This window comes from Mytilus edulis, chromosome 2 (assembly GCF_963676685.1).
Source record: "Mytilus edulis chromosome 2, xbMytEdul2.2, whole genome shotgun sequence".
Classification (NCBI taxonomy): domain Eukaryota; kingdom Metazoa; phylum Mollusca; class Bivalvia; order Mytilida; family Mytilidae; genus Mytilus; species Mytilus edulis.
Window position 1 is genome coordinate 32,292,945 of NC_092345.1, and position 21,053 is coordinate 32,313,997.

The following is a 21,053-nucleotide window of genomic DNA, read 5'->3' on the forward strand; positions in this document are numbered from 1 at the left end:
ATCAATACCAACCTTCCTTTTGTAGTCATTAACATTGTGTTTAAATTTCATTGATTTCTATTTACTTAAACTAATGTTATTGTGCGAAAACCAAGAATAATGCTTATTTGGGCCCTTTTTTGGCCCCTAATTCCTAAACTGTTGAGACCAAAACTCCCAAAATCAATCCCAACCGTTCTTTTGTGGTCATAAACCTTGTGTCAAAATTTCATAGATTTCTATTAACTTAAACTAAAGTTATAGTGCGAAAACCAAGAAAATGCTTATTTGGGCCCTTTTTGGCCCCTAATTCCTAAAATGTTGGGACCAAAACTCCCAAAATCAATACCAACCTTCCTTTTGTGGTCATAAACCTTGTGTTAAAATTTCATAGATTTCCATTCACTTTTACTAAAGTTAGAGTGCGAAAACTAAAAGTATTCGGATGCCGGACGACGACGACGACGACGACGCCGACGCCAACGTGATAGCAATATACGACGAAAATTTTTTCAAAATTTGCGGTCGTATAAAAACAGCAAAATTTCCTTAAAATTACCATTTCAGGGGCAGCAACCCAACAACGAAATGTCCGATTCAACTGAAAATTTCAGGGCAGATAGATCTTGACCTGTTGAACAATATTACCCCATGTCAGATTTGCTCTAAATGCTTTGGTTTTTGAGTTATAAGCCAAAAACTGCATTTTACCCCTATGTTCTATTTTTAGCCATGGCGGCCATCTTGGTTGGTTGGCCGGGTCACCGGACACATTTTTTAAACTAGATACCCCAATGATGATTGTGGCCAAGTTTGGTTAAATTTGGCCCAGTAGTTTCAGAGGAGAAGATTTTTGTAAAAGTTAACGCAGGACGACGAGGACGACGGACGACGACGGACGCCAAGTGATGAGAAAAGCTCACTTGGCCCTTTGGGCCAGGTGAGCTAAAAAATTGTTCATCTAAAGTGTAAAGAATCAGATAAATTTTAAAAGGCCAGTATAAAAGTATTTCTAGATTCAAATCTTTACCTACCAATTTTTTTTTTGCCATTTCAAAGAAATATTTGTATACAGTTTAATATTTTATATCTAAATGAGTCCATAAAAAATTACCTGCAACCTTCAATTTTAGGCAAGGATTTAGAAAATTAATGTGGTAATCTTGTTTTCTCTTTCTCTTTTCTCAGTTTATATAAGAAATCAAGTGCATGCATTTCATTACTTATTATACTAATTAAAGAAATCCTTCTAAAAATCTGTTTAACGAAAAAATTCAAAATGATTGTTTGTATTCAAAATATGAAAGTTGCCGAATAAATTTATAGAGATTCATTCCAGTTGGACCGTAAGTTATAAAAATTGTTGTACAATAATTGAGATTAGATCAATACTTATAGCAGAATAGGCCCACATAGCCATGAATATTCATTAGGATTTTTTGTTTTAAAGGGGCACTAGCTACGAGATATATAAAAAATCTAAAGTTTAATTTTTTTCTGTTCAATCAATAATGAAAGTGAAATAGTGAAATAACAATTCGCTTTTTGCAGCCAAAAAGGTTCAATTTTGTCAAATTACGCTAAGAAACATTGATAATTAGTAATTCACTTGCAAGTGAATGAGTCGACCTCTTTAAATCCTTATTCATGTGAATTCAATTTAACCCCTAGCTAGAGATTGACAACGCATGCATTGTACGTGTACTGGTTATTTAAAGAAAAAGAATGTCAACAATGAAAGTGAAACTCAGTAAATCATTAGATTACTAATTTCGATGCACATAAAATCATTCTTATACGGTTAAAAACAATGAGAAACATCTATTTTTAATCTATAAAATAGAACCAAACAGACCTATAAAAATCCAATTGCACGTGTTGGTTTAATCTATTCATATCTTTATTTATGTTTACATCGCTTATATGGTCATCTGAGGTCAAATCGATAGTTAATTAGATGGCGTCTGGACTAAAATACACACGAAACGAACCTATATATTATCTACCCCATGCTCTGTAAATTGTTTATTTTAGACTTTTGATAGTTTGGATAAATCAAGTGCATGCATTTCATTACTTATTATACTAATTAAAGAAATCCTTCTAAAAATCTGTTTAATGAAAAAATTCAAAATGATTGTTTGTATTCAAAATATGAAAGTTGCCGAATAAATTTATAGAGATTCATTCCAGTTGGACCGTAAGTTATAAAAATTGTTGTACAATAATTGAGACAGTAGATCAATACTTATAGCAGAATAGGCCCACATAGCCATGAATATTCATTAGGATTTTTTGTTTTAAAGGGGCACTAGCTACGAGATATATAAAAAATCTAAAGTTTAATTTTTTTCTGTTCAATCAATAATGAAAGTGAAATAGTGAAATAACAATTCGCTTTTTGCAGCCAAAAAGGTTCAATTTTGTCAAATTACGCTAAGAAACATTGATAATTAGTAATTCACTTGCAAGTGAATGAGTCGACCTCTTTAAATCCTTATTCATGTGAATTCAATTTAACCCCTAGCTAGAGATTGACAACGCATGCATTGTACGTGTACTGGTTATTTAAAGAAAAAGAATGTCAACAATGAAAGTGAAACTCAGTAAATCATTAGATTACTAATTTCGATGCACATAAAATCATTCTTATACGGTTAAAAACAATGAGAAACATCTATTTTTAATCTATAAAATAGAACCAAACAGACCTATAAAAATCCAATTGCACGTGTTGGTTTAATCTATTCATATCTTTATTTATGTTTACATCGCTTATATGGTCATCTGAGGTCAAATCGATAGTTAATTAGATGGCGTCTGGACTAAAATACACACGAAACGAACCTATATATTATCTACCCCATGCTCTGTAAATTGTTTATTTTAGACTTTTGATAGTTTGGATAAATGTTTTACATTGTTATAAATCAAAGAGGAGAATTTGAGTCAAATCGGTGACCATGAATTTGACAGCTAGTGCCCCTTTAAGGGTAATTTACATAATTATAGAGGTTATGAAATTATTAAAATTAATCAATACTGTTGCTGAAAGAAGCAATAACATATACAGCAACAGCTTTTTCATGAGTTGTACATATTCAATTTGTAATGAATTCGAAGGCATTTAAAGGATGATATAAGATTTGTCTGATGAATGGTCTTGGAATAAAAGAAAAAAAGCATAAAGATAAATGCAAAGGAAACCAGGTGCTCCGCAGGGCGCAGCTTTATACGACCGCAGAGGTCGAACCCTGAACAGTTGGGGCAAGTATGGACAAAACATTCAAGCATGATACAGCTCTGAATTTGGATTGTGATCAAATTTTTGACATTACATGGGTTTTTTTTACACAAAACAAATGCCAAGATTTTACAAATCAATTAAAGATTTCTTCTTCAAACTTTTTAAATCTAAAATTAAATAGTTGACACAGCATAGGTTTCTGACACAGAATGAATGTGGTCTAATGAACTTAAAAGGTTTTTTTTGCCTTTGAGCAAATCACTATGCTGTTGAATATTAATCCTCTCAAAAAAATGTTTGAAGAAATTTTCTTTTTATTATGAAATCTGAAATGAGAAAAATTTAACCCCCCCCCCCCTTTTTTTTCACATCCCCGTTTCCCTTTTTCAAAACTGATATCAATTCAAATTTCTAATGGAGTTTGCAACAATAACTACTCATTTAAATACATCATAAAATATTAAGATGTAAAAAAACTGCTTGTTATCACTGAATGGTAAAGATTATTTAAATTTATCAGTTGGTAGTAAAAAGTGTATATACATTGTATATTGTATATAACAAAGATTTAAGTTGATTCTGGACAAAGAAAGATAACTCCAATTAAAAAAAATTCTTGCTATTGCACAAATAGGATATTTCTTGCTTACTATTCTGGACAAAGAAAGATAACTCTAATTAAAAAAAAATTTGCTATTTCACAATATTGTGCAATTAGATATTTCTTGCCATTGCACAATACTGTGCAATTGAAAAGACTTGCTATTGCACAATACTTAATATAATAATTTTAGATCCTGATTTGGACCAACTTGAAAACTGGGCCCATAATCAAAAATCTAAGTACATGTTTAGATTCAGCATATCAAAGAGGCCCAAGAATTCAATTAATGTTAAAATCAAACTTAGTTTAATTTTGGACCCTTTGGACTTTAATGTAGAATTTGAAATTTGAAAACAGGACCAAAAATGAAGAATCTACATACACAGTTAGATTTGGCATATCAAAGAACCCCAAGGATTCAATTTTTGATGAAATCAAAGAAAGTTTAATTTTGGACCCTTTGGACCTTAATGTAGACCAATTTGAAAACTGGACCAAAAAAACTTCAATAATCAAGAATCTAAGTACATTTTTAGATTCAACATGTCAAAGAACCCAACCGATTCATTTTTTGTCAAAATCAAACTAAGTTTAATTTTGGACCCTTTGGACCTTAATGTAGACCAATTTGAAAACGGGACCAAAAGTTGAGAATCTACATATACAGTTAGATTCGGCATATCAAAGAACCCCAATTATTCAATTTTGATGAAATCAAACAAAGTTTAATTTTGGACCCTTTGGGCCCCTTTTTCCTAAACTGTTGGGACCAAAACTCCCAAAATCAATACCAACCTTCCTTTTATGGTCATAAGCCTTGTGTTTAAATTTCATAGATTTGTATTTACTTATACTAACATTATAGTGCGAAAACCAAGAAAAATGCTTATTTGGGTCCCTTTTTGGCCCCTAATTCCTAATATGTTGGGTCCTAAACTCCCAAAATAAATACCAACCTTCCTTTTGTGGTCATAAACATTGTGTTTAAATTTCATAGATTTCCATTTACTTAACCTAAGGTTATTGTGCAAAAACCAAGAAAAATGCTTATTTGGGCCCTTTATTGGCCCCTTATTCCTAAACTATTGAAACCAAAACTCCCAAAATCAATCCCAATCTTTCTTTTGTGGTCATAAACCTTGTGTCAAAATTTCATAGATTTCTATTAACTTAAACTAAAGTTATGGTGCGAAAACCAAGAAAATGCTTAATTGGGCCCTTTTTGGCCCCTTATTCCTAAAATGTTGGGACCAAAACTCCCAAAATCAATACCAACATTCCTTTTATGGTCATAAACCTTGTGTTAAAATTTCATAGATTTCTATTCACTTTTACTAAAGTTAGAGTGCGAAAACTAAAAGTATTCGGACGCCGGACGACGACGACGACGACGCAGACGCCAACGTGATAGCAATATACGACGAAAATTTTTTCAAAATTTGCGGTCGTATAAAAATTCCTAAAGAGGCAGTCAATTTTATGTTTACAATAGAGCTTATTGTGGTGACCATGTTTACCCTGATATTTTTTCTCTTTTTGCTATGTTTTATAAAGTTATGAGCTAAACACTGCAGTTAAACACCTATATTCTAGTTAAAGCCATGTTAGTTGATCAACCTTGATAAAAATCACAAACTTCATATAAGACATCCTACAGATGATACAGACAAATCATTTCAAATCATTGAGCAGTTTGTAAAGTTGATTTCTATAATATACTATATGCACAACACAGATACCATGAAAGGTATTTCTTTACAAGAAGATATTTTACCCAGCTGCCAAATTACAGAATTATGACTGTGAATAGATAAGTCTTTACTTATACTTATTTATAAATGCAGCCACATGCTTAGCCGAGAAGCAGTAAATACCAATTCTTGATTTGACCATGGTTCAAACATGTAATTTTTTGCATTACAAGCAACCAACATATGTATAATTCAAAATCAGGTCATAACAATGAAGATATAAACTTACCAATTGAACATAAGCCAAATTCTTTTCTTTCTCTTCAACTTGGTCATGTATAGCCTCGATTTCAGCTGCTTTTTCTTTCAGCTGAATTTGTAGGTTGTATACTTGTAATCCTAGGACGTCTTGATCTTGACTTAACTTCTGCTTCAAGGTATGATTCTCTTCCTTACACATCTAAAAAACATCAACACACATAATTTGTACAAATTTTTTTCTCATTAGTTCATAAAAATCATAAATAGAGTCAACATTAAGGAGTCACTTGATGGTTAATATCATATTGAAAAAAGAATAATTCTTGCATTGCTGATACCTTTGTTTTCTGCCTTTCTATTCAATGTACCAAAAACAAAAACAGACAAAAATACAAAAATAAGTTAAAAATCATTCAAGGGCAATAACTCCTATAAAGAGTTGTTTTATGGTTTTGGTTAGTTCACGTCTTTGTAATTCTTGTATAATATTCAATGCTGATTATTTTTTAGTGTTCACAGTTTTTGTTTAATCTATCTAAAATGAACTTTACTCTTGATATCTTGACATTATTATTTTGATATCAGTTAAGCCCTTATACAGAAAATATATCTAGCTTTCACATTTTTAGAATATAAATAAATACCTGTAAATCATTAGCCATTTTATGATTATGTTCTGTGAATGTTTTAAGCTCCTCCTGAAGTAGCTCTTTGACATTATCAGCAGCTGCCAATTTGTCTTCTAAGTTCTGGATCTTCTCTGACAAGTAATCAATGTTCTCCTAAAATACAAAAGCTTTACATGAGAGATCCACATCAGTAAAGGGAAGGGGAGACAGTTTACCATAGTATTGACATTTTTTTTTTATATAGGAAAAAATCAAAGGCAGTTGTGAAATGAAATGACCAAAAGGGATATATTGTTTATATCCAGATGGCATCTTTGAAAAAATAAAAGGCTACCAGGTTAGATGTTGAGCCTCAAAATGAGAAATATTTGTAAATGCATTCACATTTTTTAAACAAATTAATATGATTTTCTTATTTTGGTATATTTAACGATTGCATAGCAATATAAAACTATTAAAAATGTGCTTAAGAGGACAATTGAAAGATACATCTAGTATGCTGGATATTCATTAGCAACCAACCAATAAACTGATGTATGCTATGTTTATTTTAATTCCATTATTGGTAAAGAATTTCATGACAATCTATACAACAATGCAAACTTGCAAAATGTTGGAAAGTAAATGTTTGACCTTAGAGAGTGATTAGAATTGTTATAACAGAGCATTGATTGACCCTAGTATCTCAGAAATGTTAATAAATATCATAACTGTCTTACTTTATCTGAAGACAAAATTTCTCCTTGTCTGTGTAGCAATAGCTGGGTTTGTTCTAATTCAGCTTTTGTACTGTCTAGGTTTGACTTCAGGTGTTCAACAAGGCTCTCCTGTTTGGCAAGTTTTATTTCTAAATCTTCAATTTGACGTGCAGACTCTTTATCTGTTCCTTCTTGTTTGGTAAAATGTTGCTGAAATAAATAAATGAAATCAGTAAAATTGTTATGTTAATACTGTGATTATGAAATAAAATAGTAAAAAAATTGATACAAAGAAAAGAAAAAACTTTACAATCTAATTTCAAGCTATTTATGCTTATATATGGATGAATGAGACAATTACTTTTGTGATATCAATAAACCATGAACAAAACAATAATCTGTGACCATAAAACATCATATCCTGTCTCACAATATTTCTATTTCTAATGAAAATTGTGGTCAAAACAGATCACTGAATATCAGACAGACACAGAGGCCAGAAAAATAAATGATTCCTCTACTGTAGATTTATTGTTTTTTTGTTGTAAATCATTTTTTGTGGGTTTCGTGGTAGGGGGCGAACCACAAATTTAAATATTCAAAGAACTACAAATTTTCAATCAGCTTTGTAAACATAGATTTCAAAACCACAAAATTAAATATCCACGACAATGCTACTTTTCCTCAATCCAGGGAAATTGATACCCACGAAAATAAATTAATCCAAAGTATTATAGAAGGTGGGGCATAAACAAAATACAAAAAATGTATAATAATAAAAAATTTCAGTAACTTCCTTCTTTTAAGTTAGCTATGATATAAATTATCAAATACTTCCTTGAAAAATTCAGGATTTCATCTGATTTCTATTACCTTGTACATATCTATTCCTTGTTTCAGTTTGAGATTTTCCCCTTCCAAATTATCTTTCTCATTCTGTAATTTTTTGACAAATTCTTTCAGCTGATTTATCTCATCATCTAATCTCCTAACCTTGTCTTGTATCGATTCTTTATCCTATAAATAACAAAATGAAGTATCTAAATATAAATTCTTGTCTTTGCAATCAGTATATCCCAGTAATATTTCTTTTGTTGCTTTTCGTCTAACCCCTTTGTTTAAATGTACGTTTGATATTTGAACAATTAAATATTTTTAATATTCAATAAAACCATGAAAATATAAACCATTACATGAATTTCAACTGCATTATTATATGGCGACTGTTTAACAAATTTTCCTAGAATTATTGATGTAATTAGGTCAGCTGATAAACTCACAAACAGAATATTCAGACTTTCATTTTCATTTTCAAGTTTGTGACTCAGCAACCAGTTCACAAATCGATAACTATATAACCTCTAGTTATAAATGTGTTTAATCCTCACACTTATTAAACCAAATCATTGTTATTCTTTACTTTCAATTTCAACTCTCTGGAAATCAGAATATTTTTAAATGAATATCAAATCTACAGAGTGTTAACAAAAGTAATTTGTGCCACATGGTCTATTGAAGTGAGAACCAAGGAAAAAATTCTAACAAATCATTCACATTCAAGTATTTGTAGATAATAATAGAAAATCTGATAGATAAATCTGTTGTAGAGTTGTCACTGACTCAGACATACTTATAAATATATTTATTTTCTGTGACTGTATCTTGCATTAATTTGTAGGATCCTTTACTATAGATAATTGAGCTGATCGGTAACAATAACATCTCCATGCCATATATATCATGTACTGTAGTACCATGCTAGATTAAAACTGACGAAGAAAGGTAACACACGGCCACCGAAAGCTTTATTATTGTTAATTATTATTACTAGCGGGACGGCTACAGTGTAGGCGATTAGGTGTCACGATATCTTAGTAGCATGGGTTCGAATCCCGGCAAGGGAAGAACAAAAAATTTGCGAAAGCAAATTTACAGATCTAACATTGTTGGGTTGATGTTTAGACGAGTTGTAAATATTACATGCCTTTAGGGAATTTGTTATTTGTTGAATGCTTGAATTTATGAGTCATCTACACCCACAAAATCCAACAAAATTAGTAGACGAATAGTTGCTTGGTCTTTATTTTTCTATGTTGTATTTTGTGTACTATTGTTTGTCTCTCTTTTTTTTTTTTAAGGACGGCCGTTTAAGTTTATTTTCGATTTATGAGTTTGACTGTCCGTCTGGTATCTTTGCCCTCTTTTATGAATCCTCAGTATAAAATACCATCTTACCCTTTTAACTGTATCAGCCTTTTGCTGAACCTCATCTCTGACCATGATAAGGTCCTTAGCTTCCTGTTGTAGTTGTCCAATAGTCTGTTTATCAACATTAACTTGGTCAGATAAATGTTTGTTTTCCTGCAACACTTCCTGAAGGTTCTGGTCCAGTGAATACAGTTTGTTTACGAGTTCATCTCTCTCAAGTTCAAGGTCATGCTGCATCTTTAAATTTGAATCATACATGTATGTCATTAGGATACATTAAAATTTCTGTGTCATTTGGTCTCTTTTAGAGACTTGTAGCATTGGCAATCATCATCATCTTTTTTATTTGTATTATAAAAGAAAAAATATTTGAGCAATACAATTTTTTTTTTTTTTTTTTTTATCACACATCGCAGTAAATATATGGAATTTGATGAAACTGTCATACAAGTGAGTGGTTTAGCTAGCTATAAAACCAGGTTTAATCCACCATTTTATACATGAGAAAATGGCTGTTCCAAGTCAGGAATATGACAGTTGGTATCCATTCGTTTGATGTGTTTGAGCTTTTGATTTTGCCATTTGATTAGGGACTTTCCATTTTCCTCAGAGTTCAGTTTTTTTTGTAATTTTACATTGTATCAAAAAAATACGAAATGCAAGCAAAAGTCTCTGAATTTACAGTATATTATATACCTGTAACAAAGCAGTTTTCTCTGATTCTAGCTTGCTGATATTTTCTTCCATTACAACTGTCTTTGATCTAATAACCAGCATTTCAGTTTCTTCGTCTTCAATCTCCAGAAAGTCATCAGCACTTGGCCTTCTGAACTGGAATGGTGTACTGGCTCCTCTGATCTGTCCAGAACTTGTTACGTAACAGAACTGGTAGAATTCTCCATCATCATTGGGCAGTTTGTGAGCTGAAGGAGATTTTTAGGAATAAATAATTACTTAATCCACATGCTACTTACATTTTACAGCTGGCCTTGTACTTATCAAATACAAGTTACATTTAATACATGAACAGAAATTCTGACAATATATCAGATTTCTTTTTACAGTAGCAAAATACAAATGTATGACAAATACTAACATGTTAGTGTTAAAATTGTATTCTTTGTTTCTTTTGACCTTTTGACCTTTAGTCTTTTTTCTTTTATTTGAAATGGTGCAATATGCATGTGTTAAATTTTTACATGTCATAAAACACTATTATTTCCAAAAATGTTCTTCAAAATTTGTAAACATTATAAAAATAAAAGTTTGAATTTTTGTAGCATATTTATGCTATACACATTAACATTTTCAATCTATTAATTATTTGATTTAATCAATTTGCTAAGAACTCATTAAAATCTCCACTTAAACATAATTATGTAAAAATACAATTATCTCAATTATTATTTGGTGGAATTGTCTCTTATTATTGTTACTATTAATTACAAGGAAATTATAATTACATTTGTAATACTACTCTATACAATAAGTATAACTCCTGAGGGAGATTAAAATTACTCAAAAGCCAAATAAATAAATAAGGTGTTTTTTTTTCATATTGATCAAAGTGCAAGATGTAATCCTCCTTTGTTACCGTACATTTGATAGGGTCCCTGGTATCATTTCAAATGATAAGATGTTTGTGTCATTAGGAAGAACTACAGATCAGTGGAGTCCAAAGAATACATTTTATATTTGTGATGGAACTTTTCTGTGTATCAGTCTTTTTTTATGTGGATGTTAGTTGTGACAGTAAGGTAGGACTGACCTATGGAATCCAAAGAATACATTCTTTTTTTTGGTACTTTTCTATGTTGCAGTTTTTGGTGGTTTTTAGATGGTAAGGATATTCTCAATGTTTTAGTTGATTTAAACAACATGTAAAAAACTGCTGGTCAAAAGTTACACTTCAATATAGAGCAAGCAACTCATGCATGAAAACGAACTTTTGGTTATAATAAGAAAGTCATAACTGTTTCAAAACTTATGTTTTAGAATCTGTTCTTAACAAATTCTCAGAAAATGTCCAACTTTATGGACTTCAAATTTGTTGTTTGTATTCAATTATAAAAGTATATAAAACCTATTGAAATCAATCAATCCATGATTTATAAAACTTTCACAGTATTAATTTTACATGTAAACCATCAGGTTTTTTATAAGCTGTTGTAACTTATTATTTTTTCTCCAGAAAATAATTATACATATTAAATGTAGCATACTTGTTCTAATATTTCTTTTGTTCACTGAAGCAAATTATAGTTCAAACAAAATTTACATATTTTTTTAGGATTTTTCTTTACAAACTTTAATTAAACAATTGTTTTAATAAATTCTTGTAAATACTGTTAAGGGGGTTCGCGGGTCTAAATCATTTATATAGGATTTCTCTATATTTTTCTATGAATGAACTTTATCATATAGTTAATAGAAAAATAAAATAAAAAAATGGGGTCACCGTTCATTTGCGCTTACAATCTGCCTTCGAAAGAAGCATACATCTTTGTAAAAGTGGTTTTTTTCTGTTGAACTAATAGGAGAAATAAAGGTAATATCGAAATAAAAAAAGAAATTTATTACAGAAATCGCTCAAATTTTACAATAATTTAGTTTAAGTACAGTATATATCGAAATTATATTAAAAAATATAGGTCACCGATGAGTTAAAAGAGATATTTCAATTTTAAAGCCAAAAAAAGGCATTTTTCCACCAAAGGGAGATAATTTGGAACGTTTTCAATGATGTTTACATTTTAAAAGTCATCTGGGGCCAACACGAATTAATTGTTTTGAATGTTTTTTGTACCATATGATAAAGTAACAACTACAAAAGGTAATAAATAAAATTTGTAATGAAAAACAAATGTTTAATTTTTTTCTGAAATTTTTATACCCTCGAGCCTCCTTAAGCTAATAAAATCAAAAGCATGCTTAAATTTTAAGAACATACAGGGAAATAGTATGCGTCCCTCAGCATCCTTCCCAGCTTCATAATTAGAGGGTATGTTGACCCAGTCATAGTAAATATAATCTCTAGTCGACAACCAACCAACTTTGTACAACCCAATCCAGTCACTTCTACTTGGTGTTAAGTCAGATGTTAGTGTATAGCTACATTCAATGTGAGCATCTGCTGGGTAGGTTTCAGGAATGTTATGAAAGATAACCATGGCAAATTCTTTTCTCTTGTTTGTTGTCTCCCCTGTTGAGCTGGCAGCAGCTTCCTCTTCTTGTGTGTCTGTGTTTACTTCTTCCATATTTTCTGTAAATCAGACAAATAATTCTGATTATTAAAATGACTGTATATATATATCCTATAAACATGATAAAGTATAATATATATTCAAATGGATTTTTTTTTCTGAAATTATTATTTGTAAATAGACATCCATAATCATTATAAAGCACACAAAATGATGCAGTTCAAAATCAGTCTGGGTGGTGACTTGTCACATTAAATAACTGGAGATTGTAGGTGATTTGATTCACTCTGAAATGGTGCTTAATATTCCATAGTAATATACATGTACATGTATGAGTCGTAATCTTGTTTCACAGTGACCTTATTTTATTGAATAACCTTGTGTAAACGTTACATTTTAAAATGTGATTTCATAAACATTGATTCTTTAAGAATTGAATGCTTCTTTTTGTAAATTTATTGGGGTGTAAAAGCGTTGACCGAAGTACATTTTCCCGTGCTTCATTCTAAAAATGGGCGCACGGTCAAGATTTACAACCCTATAAAGTTACAAAAAGAAAAATTCAATACTAATGATTATGTTTTTTAGCTAAGATCATGAAAACACGATTTTTATCAAGTTTTTATTTCATTCACCTGTGCACTTTATTGTGGGACCTCGTAATATCATGATCATGAATGATAAATTTTATTGTATAATGCAATTGCTTAAGGAATAACATGTGATGTGCAGTAAGCCAATCAGAATAAAGTAGTATAATGAAATATACATCTAATATAATTATTATCAATTAACATGCAAGATTTCCATACCATTACTAGTTTACTGTTCTAAGACATTATAGCATAGTTACTCTCACTCAAGACTCATCAATTTTTGTAGGTTTTTTGGTAATGGTATTTTTAGGTAAAAACCATGATTTTAAATTTAAAACATTCATGACATTAAGTGTATAAATAGATCAATCTGACTTCTCTTTTCAAATTAGGCTGCTATATAACCCTTCCTTACCCTGACAACAGACTACAAGCTTTATGTTAAAACTGGAGTCAATAACATTCTAAAGGATCCTAAACTTTGTCAATGTAATAATTTTACTTTCTGTTCTGAAAAGCAATTCATGACCCAGTATACTGTACATTGTACATATCACTATCTATAATATACACTCTATAACCTGTCTGGAAGGAAACAATTGTTTCAACCTTAATTTATGATACATGTACACATATAGCACTGTATAAATGTATATAGAGTCCCCTCTATTTCTTTCAATTTTTTATACAAAATCTTGTAGCCAAAAATTTACATCCATGATATCATTTATATTTTTGTACTGTAAATGTTTGAAGTTGACTTTCACTTTCTGTTTCATTCTAAGAACTGAGATTCTTTTCTTGTAATTTTTAACAACAAAAAATAATACTTTGAAATTGAACCGACTTTGCTGAAAACTTAAATAAACATGATAAAGGCACCAACACACCTTTACAAAAGTGAGAATTATATATATATTATTCAAATGTACCTGTAAATATATACCAGTAATTCCTTGAATATTCAAAAGTCCTTCAATAATATTTTTTCATGTCCATTATTTCAAACAAGGAAGTGATAATAGTTATTTTAAACCCTCACATACGTAGTAAACAATCAGTAAACAATCGATGTACACATATATACATTGTGTACATATCTATAATCTTATTCATGTAATTGTATACAGACATTTAAAATGGGTACTATTTCAGACATTACATAATCTTATCTACTGAACCAAAGTCCATCTGAGTGCCAATGAAACCAAATGGACCAAAAATTATTAACAATCCTGCATACATTTTATCATTAAATTAACTTAGTAACCAAAAAGTGCTGTATTGATAATTTCTGAACTAAAACATTCGATCAAACATTCAAACAGATACTACCTTATCAAAATTTATACACAAAAAAATAATTTTAATAATATTAATTTACCCCAATAAAACAATAAACTGATGATAAAGAGGCTATTTATGTAAATGAGTTCATGATCCTTATTGTTGTCTATCAAATTCAAGGAAATTGTGTGAAAATGAAACACAAATACATGTATTTATTTTTATGAAGGAAATCAATACTACAATTTTCGGTTACCAGAGTGATTTAAAATTTGAAATAAGTCTTGTTAGGCAAAATAAAAAAGTCTGTGTGGTTCCAGTTACATCTGAAAAAAAGTTAGGGTAGGTAGGTGAGGATTTTTTTTTATTTTATGTTGGTTTTTTTTACATTGAGTCTATGGGAGCAACATTCTGACTTTAACAGTGCTTAATGAAAAAAGATAATAAAATCTTTAGGGTAGGCTATTTTTGAGGCAAAAAAGTAGGGAAGGTAGGGTTACTGGAACCACACATATATTTTTATTTGGCCTTACATCATTACATAAAGAAGTATTTTAATCATACATGACTTATCTTGTCAATTGATAAACAAAATAAAAATAAGCTATCAGACAAGATATATTTGACTGTTACACAATAACCATGATAATGTATCACCTTTGTTTATATTTGTAAATTTAAAGTTTTAATAATTTTACAATGTAAAGAATTCAAATATTAGCAAACAGTCTGAGAACTGATGACATATCATTAAACTGATATTTATTGTGGCGTTACTGCATTGCTTTTTAAGGTAAAAATCTGCCAATCATCTTTTAAATGTTGGGGTTTAACTTCTTTTATTTTTTAAATTACTCTAAATTATTTTAATTCTGTTCATTGTGAAGACATTAATTTGAAATTTTCACAGATAAAAACAGAATTAAGGTCACTTTTATTTATTTTAAGTTTGGTAATTATCAGTTCATGAAGACAAACAATAGATATACTCTAAACTATTCATACACATCAGTGGTGGATCCAGAGGGGGAGGGGTTCCAGGAGTTGGACCCCCCCCTTTTTTTTTTTACGATCAATGCATTTAAATTGGGACCCCTCCCCCCCTTTTGAAAATGTCCGGATCCATCCCTGCACATTTGTTTGGCCAAAGATTAACAAGAATCAATAATAAGTTGATATGATCAAATGATTTAGATGTAGATCATACACATATCATGCATGCACTTAAATTTCAAGTGGATAGTGTACCGGTACATGTTTGTACATTTAGGAAATTATAAGTGTTTGTAAACAATATGAATTGAGATAGTGTTCTCAAGCCTCTTGGCCTCTTTTAAAATATATCTTTTGGCATGGTTCTTGTTGCATAGTCTTTAGTTTCTATATTGTGTATTGTGTACTATTTATTTGCTTGTTTTTATCTTTTTTAGCCAGCCATGGCATTGTCAGTTTATTTTCGGTCTATGAGTTTGAATGTCCCTCTGGTATCTTTCACCCCTTTTTTATACTTACTTTGATCACTTTTGTCTACATCGGGCTCATCATCCATACCAAATCTCATTATTTATCTGTAAGCAAAAAATGCAAAAGCTCAGTGTAATTCACTAAATAGGATTAATCAGAAATGTTTGAAATGTTTTTATTTTGAAGAAATTTGAAGGATAGTTTTTGCAAAATAAAAACTAGAATCATGTCTTTCACCAGAAAAGATTGCCAATTTCACACACCATTAGTCATTACATGTATATGACATCATTTATCAGATAGAAGGTGCGTCTGTATGCTTGCTCTATTTAAAGTTTCCAGCACTTTCAGAATCGTCATTCTGTAGGGTTGTATAGAAGAATTTAATTTCAGTAAGTACGTTATCTTGATTCCCAGACGACTGAGGGAGGGTCACCATCTTATTAGATTTTAATTTCCTAAATATTTTGTACAGTATAAATCAAACTTTTCATCTGTTTGCTCAAAATGTGTTAGAAGTGACAATGCCTACATTTTCGTCACTTGGTGATAAAAGTCACATGACAAATTCAACTGCAGTTTTCCCAAATAAGGATAAGGTCTATAAACCCATGCTGATTCCAATTGCTTTTAACTATCTTGCTGCTGAAAGGACACATGTGTCCACACTGGCTGTGCTGGAGGAAAACATGTGTCAATGATTTAATTTATGCAGGCTTCTCATTACTGCTGTGTATTTTTCATATACATGTAAAAGATTTAACTGTAATATTTTCGTCAATGGCTCCAAAATGTAACGGTTATTAGGGCATGATGTCATTGTTGGGCATGTGACTTTAAAGACATTAAGCTGTCATATTTTCTGGCACACAAAATGCAACCTTAAAAAGCAACTGACAGCAAGAGGGGTAAATTTGTGATACAAATAGGTAAACTTCAAAGGAAACAGTTCGATAATACACCTTTAAGTTATTGCTATTTGTCCACCATTAATTACTGGACATCACAAAGGTTCCAGTAAAATTTTGACATCATAATACAAAATATCTGATGCCACTATATGGAAGTGATTATTGTATGAAGTCAATACTTCAAGTGGGGCAGATTCTCGAGTCATCTGTTATTCAGATGGAAGACTGGAAAACTTACAGAAGAACTCGGACATTTTTCAAATAGCAATAATGATGAACAAGGTGTATTGGTACCCTATAAAAATGTCAAAAAATCTTATATTTGAATCAAAGATAAACTAAAAGGGACCATTATCTTTATAATTATGTAATGTTTGTATGATTATTTTCCAGTATATTTATAATTTAGTTTATGGTAAACTATTTCCACAATCTTAATTTGTTCCAAATTGCATGACTTTGATGGCAAAAGTCATACAGCCTACTGTTGCAACACATATGATCTTATTGTTTTTCTCTTGCTTATGAAAATAAATTTCATTGAAATGGAATGTTTACTTTTTCTACAAATGGCTGAACAGCTGGCAACAAATAGGTCAATGTGTCAACAGACAACACATTTTTTTTCCATCACATAAATGACAGAAAAAAGACGAACAACTTACTGACCATTCTACTTTCGTGTTATAAAACCCGACTTACATTACGTTGTGTTCTTCTGTTTTGTTAGAATCAGTTATAATTACCTTTGTCGCGAAAGTAGACAATATACGTGTTTTCTAGAATGACAAATAATGTTTTTGTTGTGACGAAAATGTCTATTTTAGGAAATTATGGTCACGTGCTTAATGATTCGAAGATTTGCTATAAAGGGAGATAATTCAATTTTCCCGTACAAATTCATGTGAGTTCGTGGTCTAGTGGTTAAGACCGATGGCTACAGTGCTGAAGGTCCCGAGTTCGATTCTCACTCGGGGTGCTAAAAATATCAGTACATCAGAAGGGTAATTTTCACCCTCTCACACACATCTCTGGTACCCAGACCGGAGTTTAAACTAGAATGGGTACTTTGGGGGCCTCGGTTGGTCAAAGTTGTCCCCTACTTTGACCTGGAGATCAATCTTCTGATATCTCTCTGGTTTGTCTGTTTCCACCGAGTGGCCCGGTGGTTCTCTCCGAGTACTTCGGCTTCCTCCACCATAATAACAGACTTCCCGGTGTCCTACACGCTTCCTTGGGCGGTGTTGGGTGGGGATTGTTCTGGTGGTGGGATAATATTGTAAAGGACACATCTCCATTAATCCTTAGGGAGTGTACATGGATCCGCTGTACCCTTGCAGTCAATCAAGGGGTGCGTCTTAATTGGCGGAATCTCAGTACATACATTGGTCTTATTATTTTAAATAATTGACGATCTGTAGAATTAAGCATACCAACTTAAAAATAATATATCAAAAACTTCACATTACTGCATTGGCTATTTTTCAAGCTACCACTTTTGTGAATTAAGTAAAAGAAAAAGAAAAAAAGAAAAATCTGAGAAAATAGGCTATTTTTATCTACTAGACGTCTAGTAATGGACTTCTGGCTATATATAACATTCTTTAAGGAAACAAAAATAAAAGACAGTTTAACGAAACCTTTATCTAGTAAAGAAAAAGAAAAAGTAAAAAAAAAATCTTTAAATTCCTTATCTTTATTTTACCATTCAGTAGAAATGTTAGATTTATCTCCACATAAAAATGGCCAGCATGTTGAAAAATTGATTCGAACACAAAACAATATTTTTTTTTCTAAAACAGTTTCAACAATGCAATAAATTTCTCATATATATCTTTCTTCAAAATTCCCATCATCTCTCAGCACCCATGTAATTTTCTCACATTTCATATGACTTTTTTTTATTTGTGAATTGTTATTCTTTTAAAAATATTTAATATATTCTTTTTTCTTTTTTTCAGGGCAAATAAATTTGACAACAACAAAATAAACTGTTGAATTTGCAGATTTAAGCAAAGCACTAGCCCGATTTTGTACCGCTAATATTATACATTTCAAGTTGGCGGTATACAGTAGGTATAGGTACCTAGCTAATAGAACTGACATGATGTCACAAGAATTGTTGAAAAAAAATCAGCTATGGGGTTGCTACAACACTCCCCCCCCCCCAAACAGTTATATATACTTTCTTGATAATAAAATAAATATAGTCCCATTAATTTTCTGCGTACAGTAAACAAATGAAAAAAATTCTACACCACTAATGTTTTTGCATATTAGTTACTTTCTAGAATTGTTTATTATGCCCTTAATTGTTTATATATAATAATACAACACATAACATGTAAAATAAGAAAGACACGTTTGTCTTTAGTTTCCAACTGATTGAAAATAAATGTTCGTCGGCGCATACAAAAATTCACTTTGACCTTCACAACTGAAATTAAAACTGTTGCTGCCGTAATCCTATCACATTTGTTTAATTACTTGCACGATAACACATTTCTCCTTTTGTCTTATAACATTCTTAATTGTTTTCTTTGCAGTACATGGAAACCTTTGTTATTTTGCACCAAACCAATCACATTTGTTTAATCACTTGCACGATATCACGATGGTCGCCTTTGTTATTTTGCACATGACCAAATTTGTTTTGTTACCCGATCACATTTGTTAAATCACTTGCACGATATCACGATGGTCGCCTTTGTTATTTTGCACATGACCAAATTTGTTTTATTACCCGACACATTTGTTTAATCACTTGCACGATATCACGATGGTCGCCTTTGTTATTTTGCACATGACCAAATTTGTTTTGTTACCCGATCACATTTGTTAAATCACTTGTACGATATCACGATGGTCGCCTTTGTTATTTTGCACATGACCCAATTTGTTTTATTACCGATCACATTTGTTAAATCACTTGTACGATATCACGATGGTCGCCTTTGTTATTTTGCACATGACCCAATTTGCTTTATTACCGATCAGATTTGTTTAATCCCTTGCACGATATCACGATGGTCGCCTTTGTTATTTTGCACCAGACCAAATTTGTTTTATCACCCAATCACATTTGTTAAATTACTTGCACGATATCACGATGGTCGCCTTTGTTATTTTGCACATTACCAAATTTGTTTTATTACCGATCAGATTTGTTAAATCACTTGCACGATATCACGATGGTCGCCTTTGTTATTTTGCACATGACCAAATTTGTTTTATTACCGATCAGATTTGTTTAATCACTTGCACGATATCACGATGGTCGCCTTTGTTATTTTGCACATGACCAAATTTGTTTTGTTACCCGATCACATTTGTTTAATCACTTGCACGATATCACGATGGTCGCCTTTGTTATTTTGCACATGACCAAATTTGTTTTATTACCCAATCACAATTGTTTAATCACTTGCACGATATATCACGATGGTCGCCTTTGTTATTTTGCACATGACCAAATTTGTTTATTACCCAACACATTTGTTTAATCACTTGCACGATATATCACGATGATCGCCTTTGTTATTTTGCACCAGACCAAATTTATTTTATTACCCAATCACATTTGTTTAATCACTTGCACGATATCACGATGGTCGCCTTTGTTATTTTGCACATGACCAAATTTGTTTTATTACCCAATCACATTTGTTAAATCACTTGCACGATATCACGATGGTCGCCTTTGTTATTTTGCACATGACCAAATTTGTTTTATTACCCGATCACATTTGTTAAATCACTTGCACGATATCACGATGGTCGCCTTTGTTATTTTGCACATGACCAAATTTGTTTTATTACCAATCAGATTTGTTTAATCACTTGCACGATATCACGATGGTCGCCTTTGTTATTTTGCACAAGACCACATTTGTTTTATCACCCAATCACATTTGTTAAATCACTTGCACGATATCACGATGGTCGCCTTTGTTATTTTGCACATGACCAAACTTGTTTTATTACCGATCAGATTTGTTTAATCACTTGCACGATATCACGATGGTCGCCTTTGTTATTTTGCACCAGACCAAATTTGTTTTATCACCCAATCACATTTGTTAAATCACTTGCACGATATCACGATGGTCGCCTTTGTTATTTTGCACATGACCAAATTTGTTTTATTACCGATCAGATTTGTTTAATCACTTGCACGATATCACGATGGTCGCCTTTGTTATTTTGCACAAGACCAAATTTGTTTTATTACCCGATCACATTTGTTAAATCACTTGCACGATATCACGATGGTCG

At 31.2% G+C, this 21,053-nt stretch overlaps 1 protein-coding gene across 5 annotated transcripts in view; it reads right to left on the reverse strand.

Moving 5' to 3' along the window:
* Window positions 1-17,632, reverse strand: part of LOC139511980 (tax1-binding protein 1 homolog B-like) — a 28,052-nt gene extending 10,420 nt beyond the window's left edge. The window contains exons 1-9 of one of the 5 annotated variants that reach the window (XM_071299223.1): window positions 17,525-17,632; window positions 15,916-15,971; window positions 12,268-12,579; window positions 10,014-10,240; window positions 9,345-9,554; window positions 7,983-8,126; window positions 7,131-7,319; window positions 6,427-6,564; window positions 5,811-5,981 (exon numbers count right to left, since the gene is read on the reverse strand). In XM_071299223.1, the coding sequence (XP_071155324.1) occupies window positions 5,811-5,981; window positions 6,427-6,564; window positions 7,131-7,319; window positions 7,983-8,126; window positions 9,345-9,554; window positions 10,014-10,240; window positions 12,268-12,579; window positions 15,916-15,964 (1,440 nt within the window). In that variant the 5' untranslated portion in view covers window positions 15,965-15,971; window positions 17,525-17,632. Of the gene's footprint in view, window positions 1-5,810; window positions 5,982-6,426; window positions 6,565-7,130; window positions 7,320-7,982; window positions 8,127-9,344; window positions 9,555-10,013; window positions 10,241-12,267; window positions 12,580-14,048; window positions 14,303-15,915; window positions 15,972-17,480 lie in introns of those variants that run through there. The other 4 variants (XM_071299224.1, XM_071299225.1, XM_071299227.1 and 1 more) reach the window with 4 other exon arrangements.
* Window positions 17,633-21,053: the final 3,421 nt, after the last annotated feature.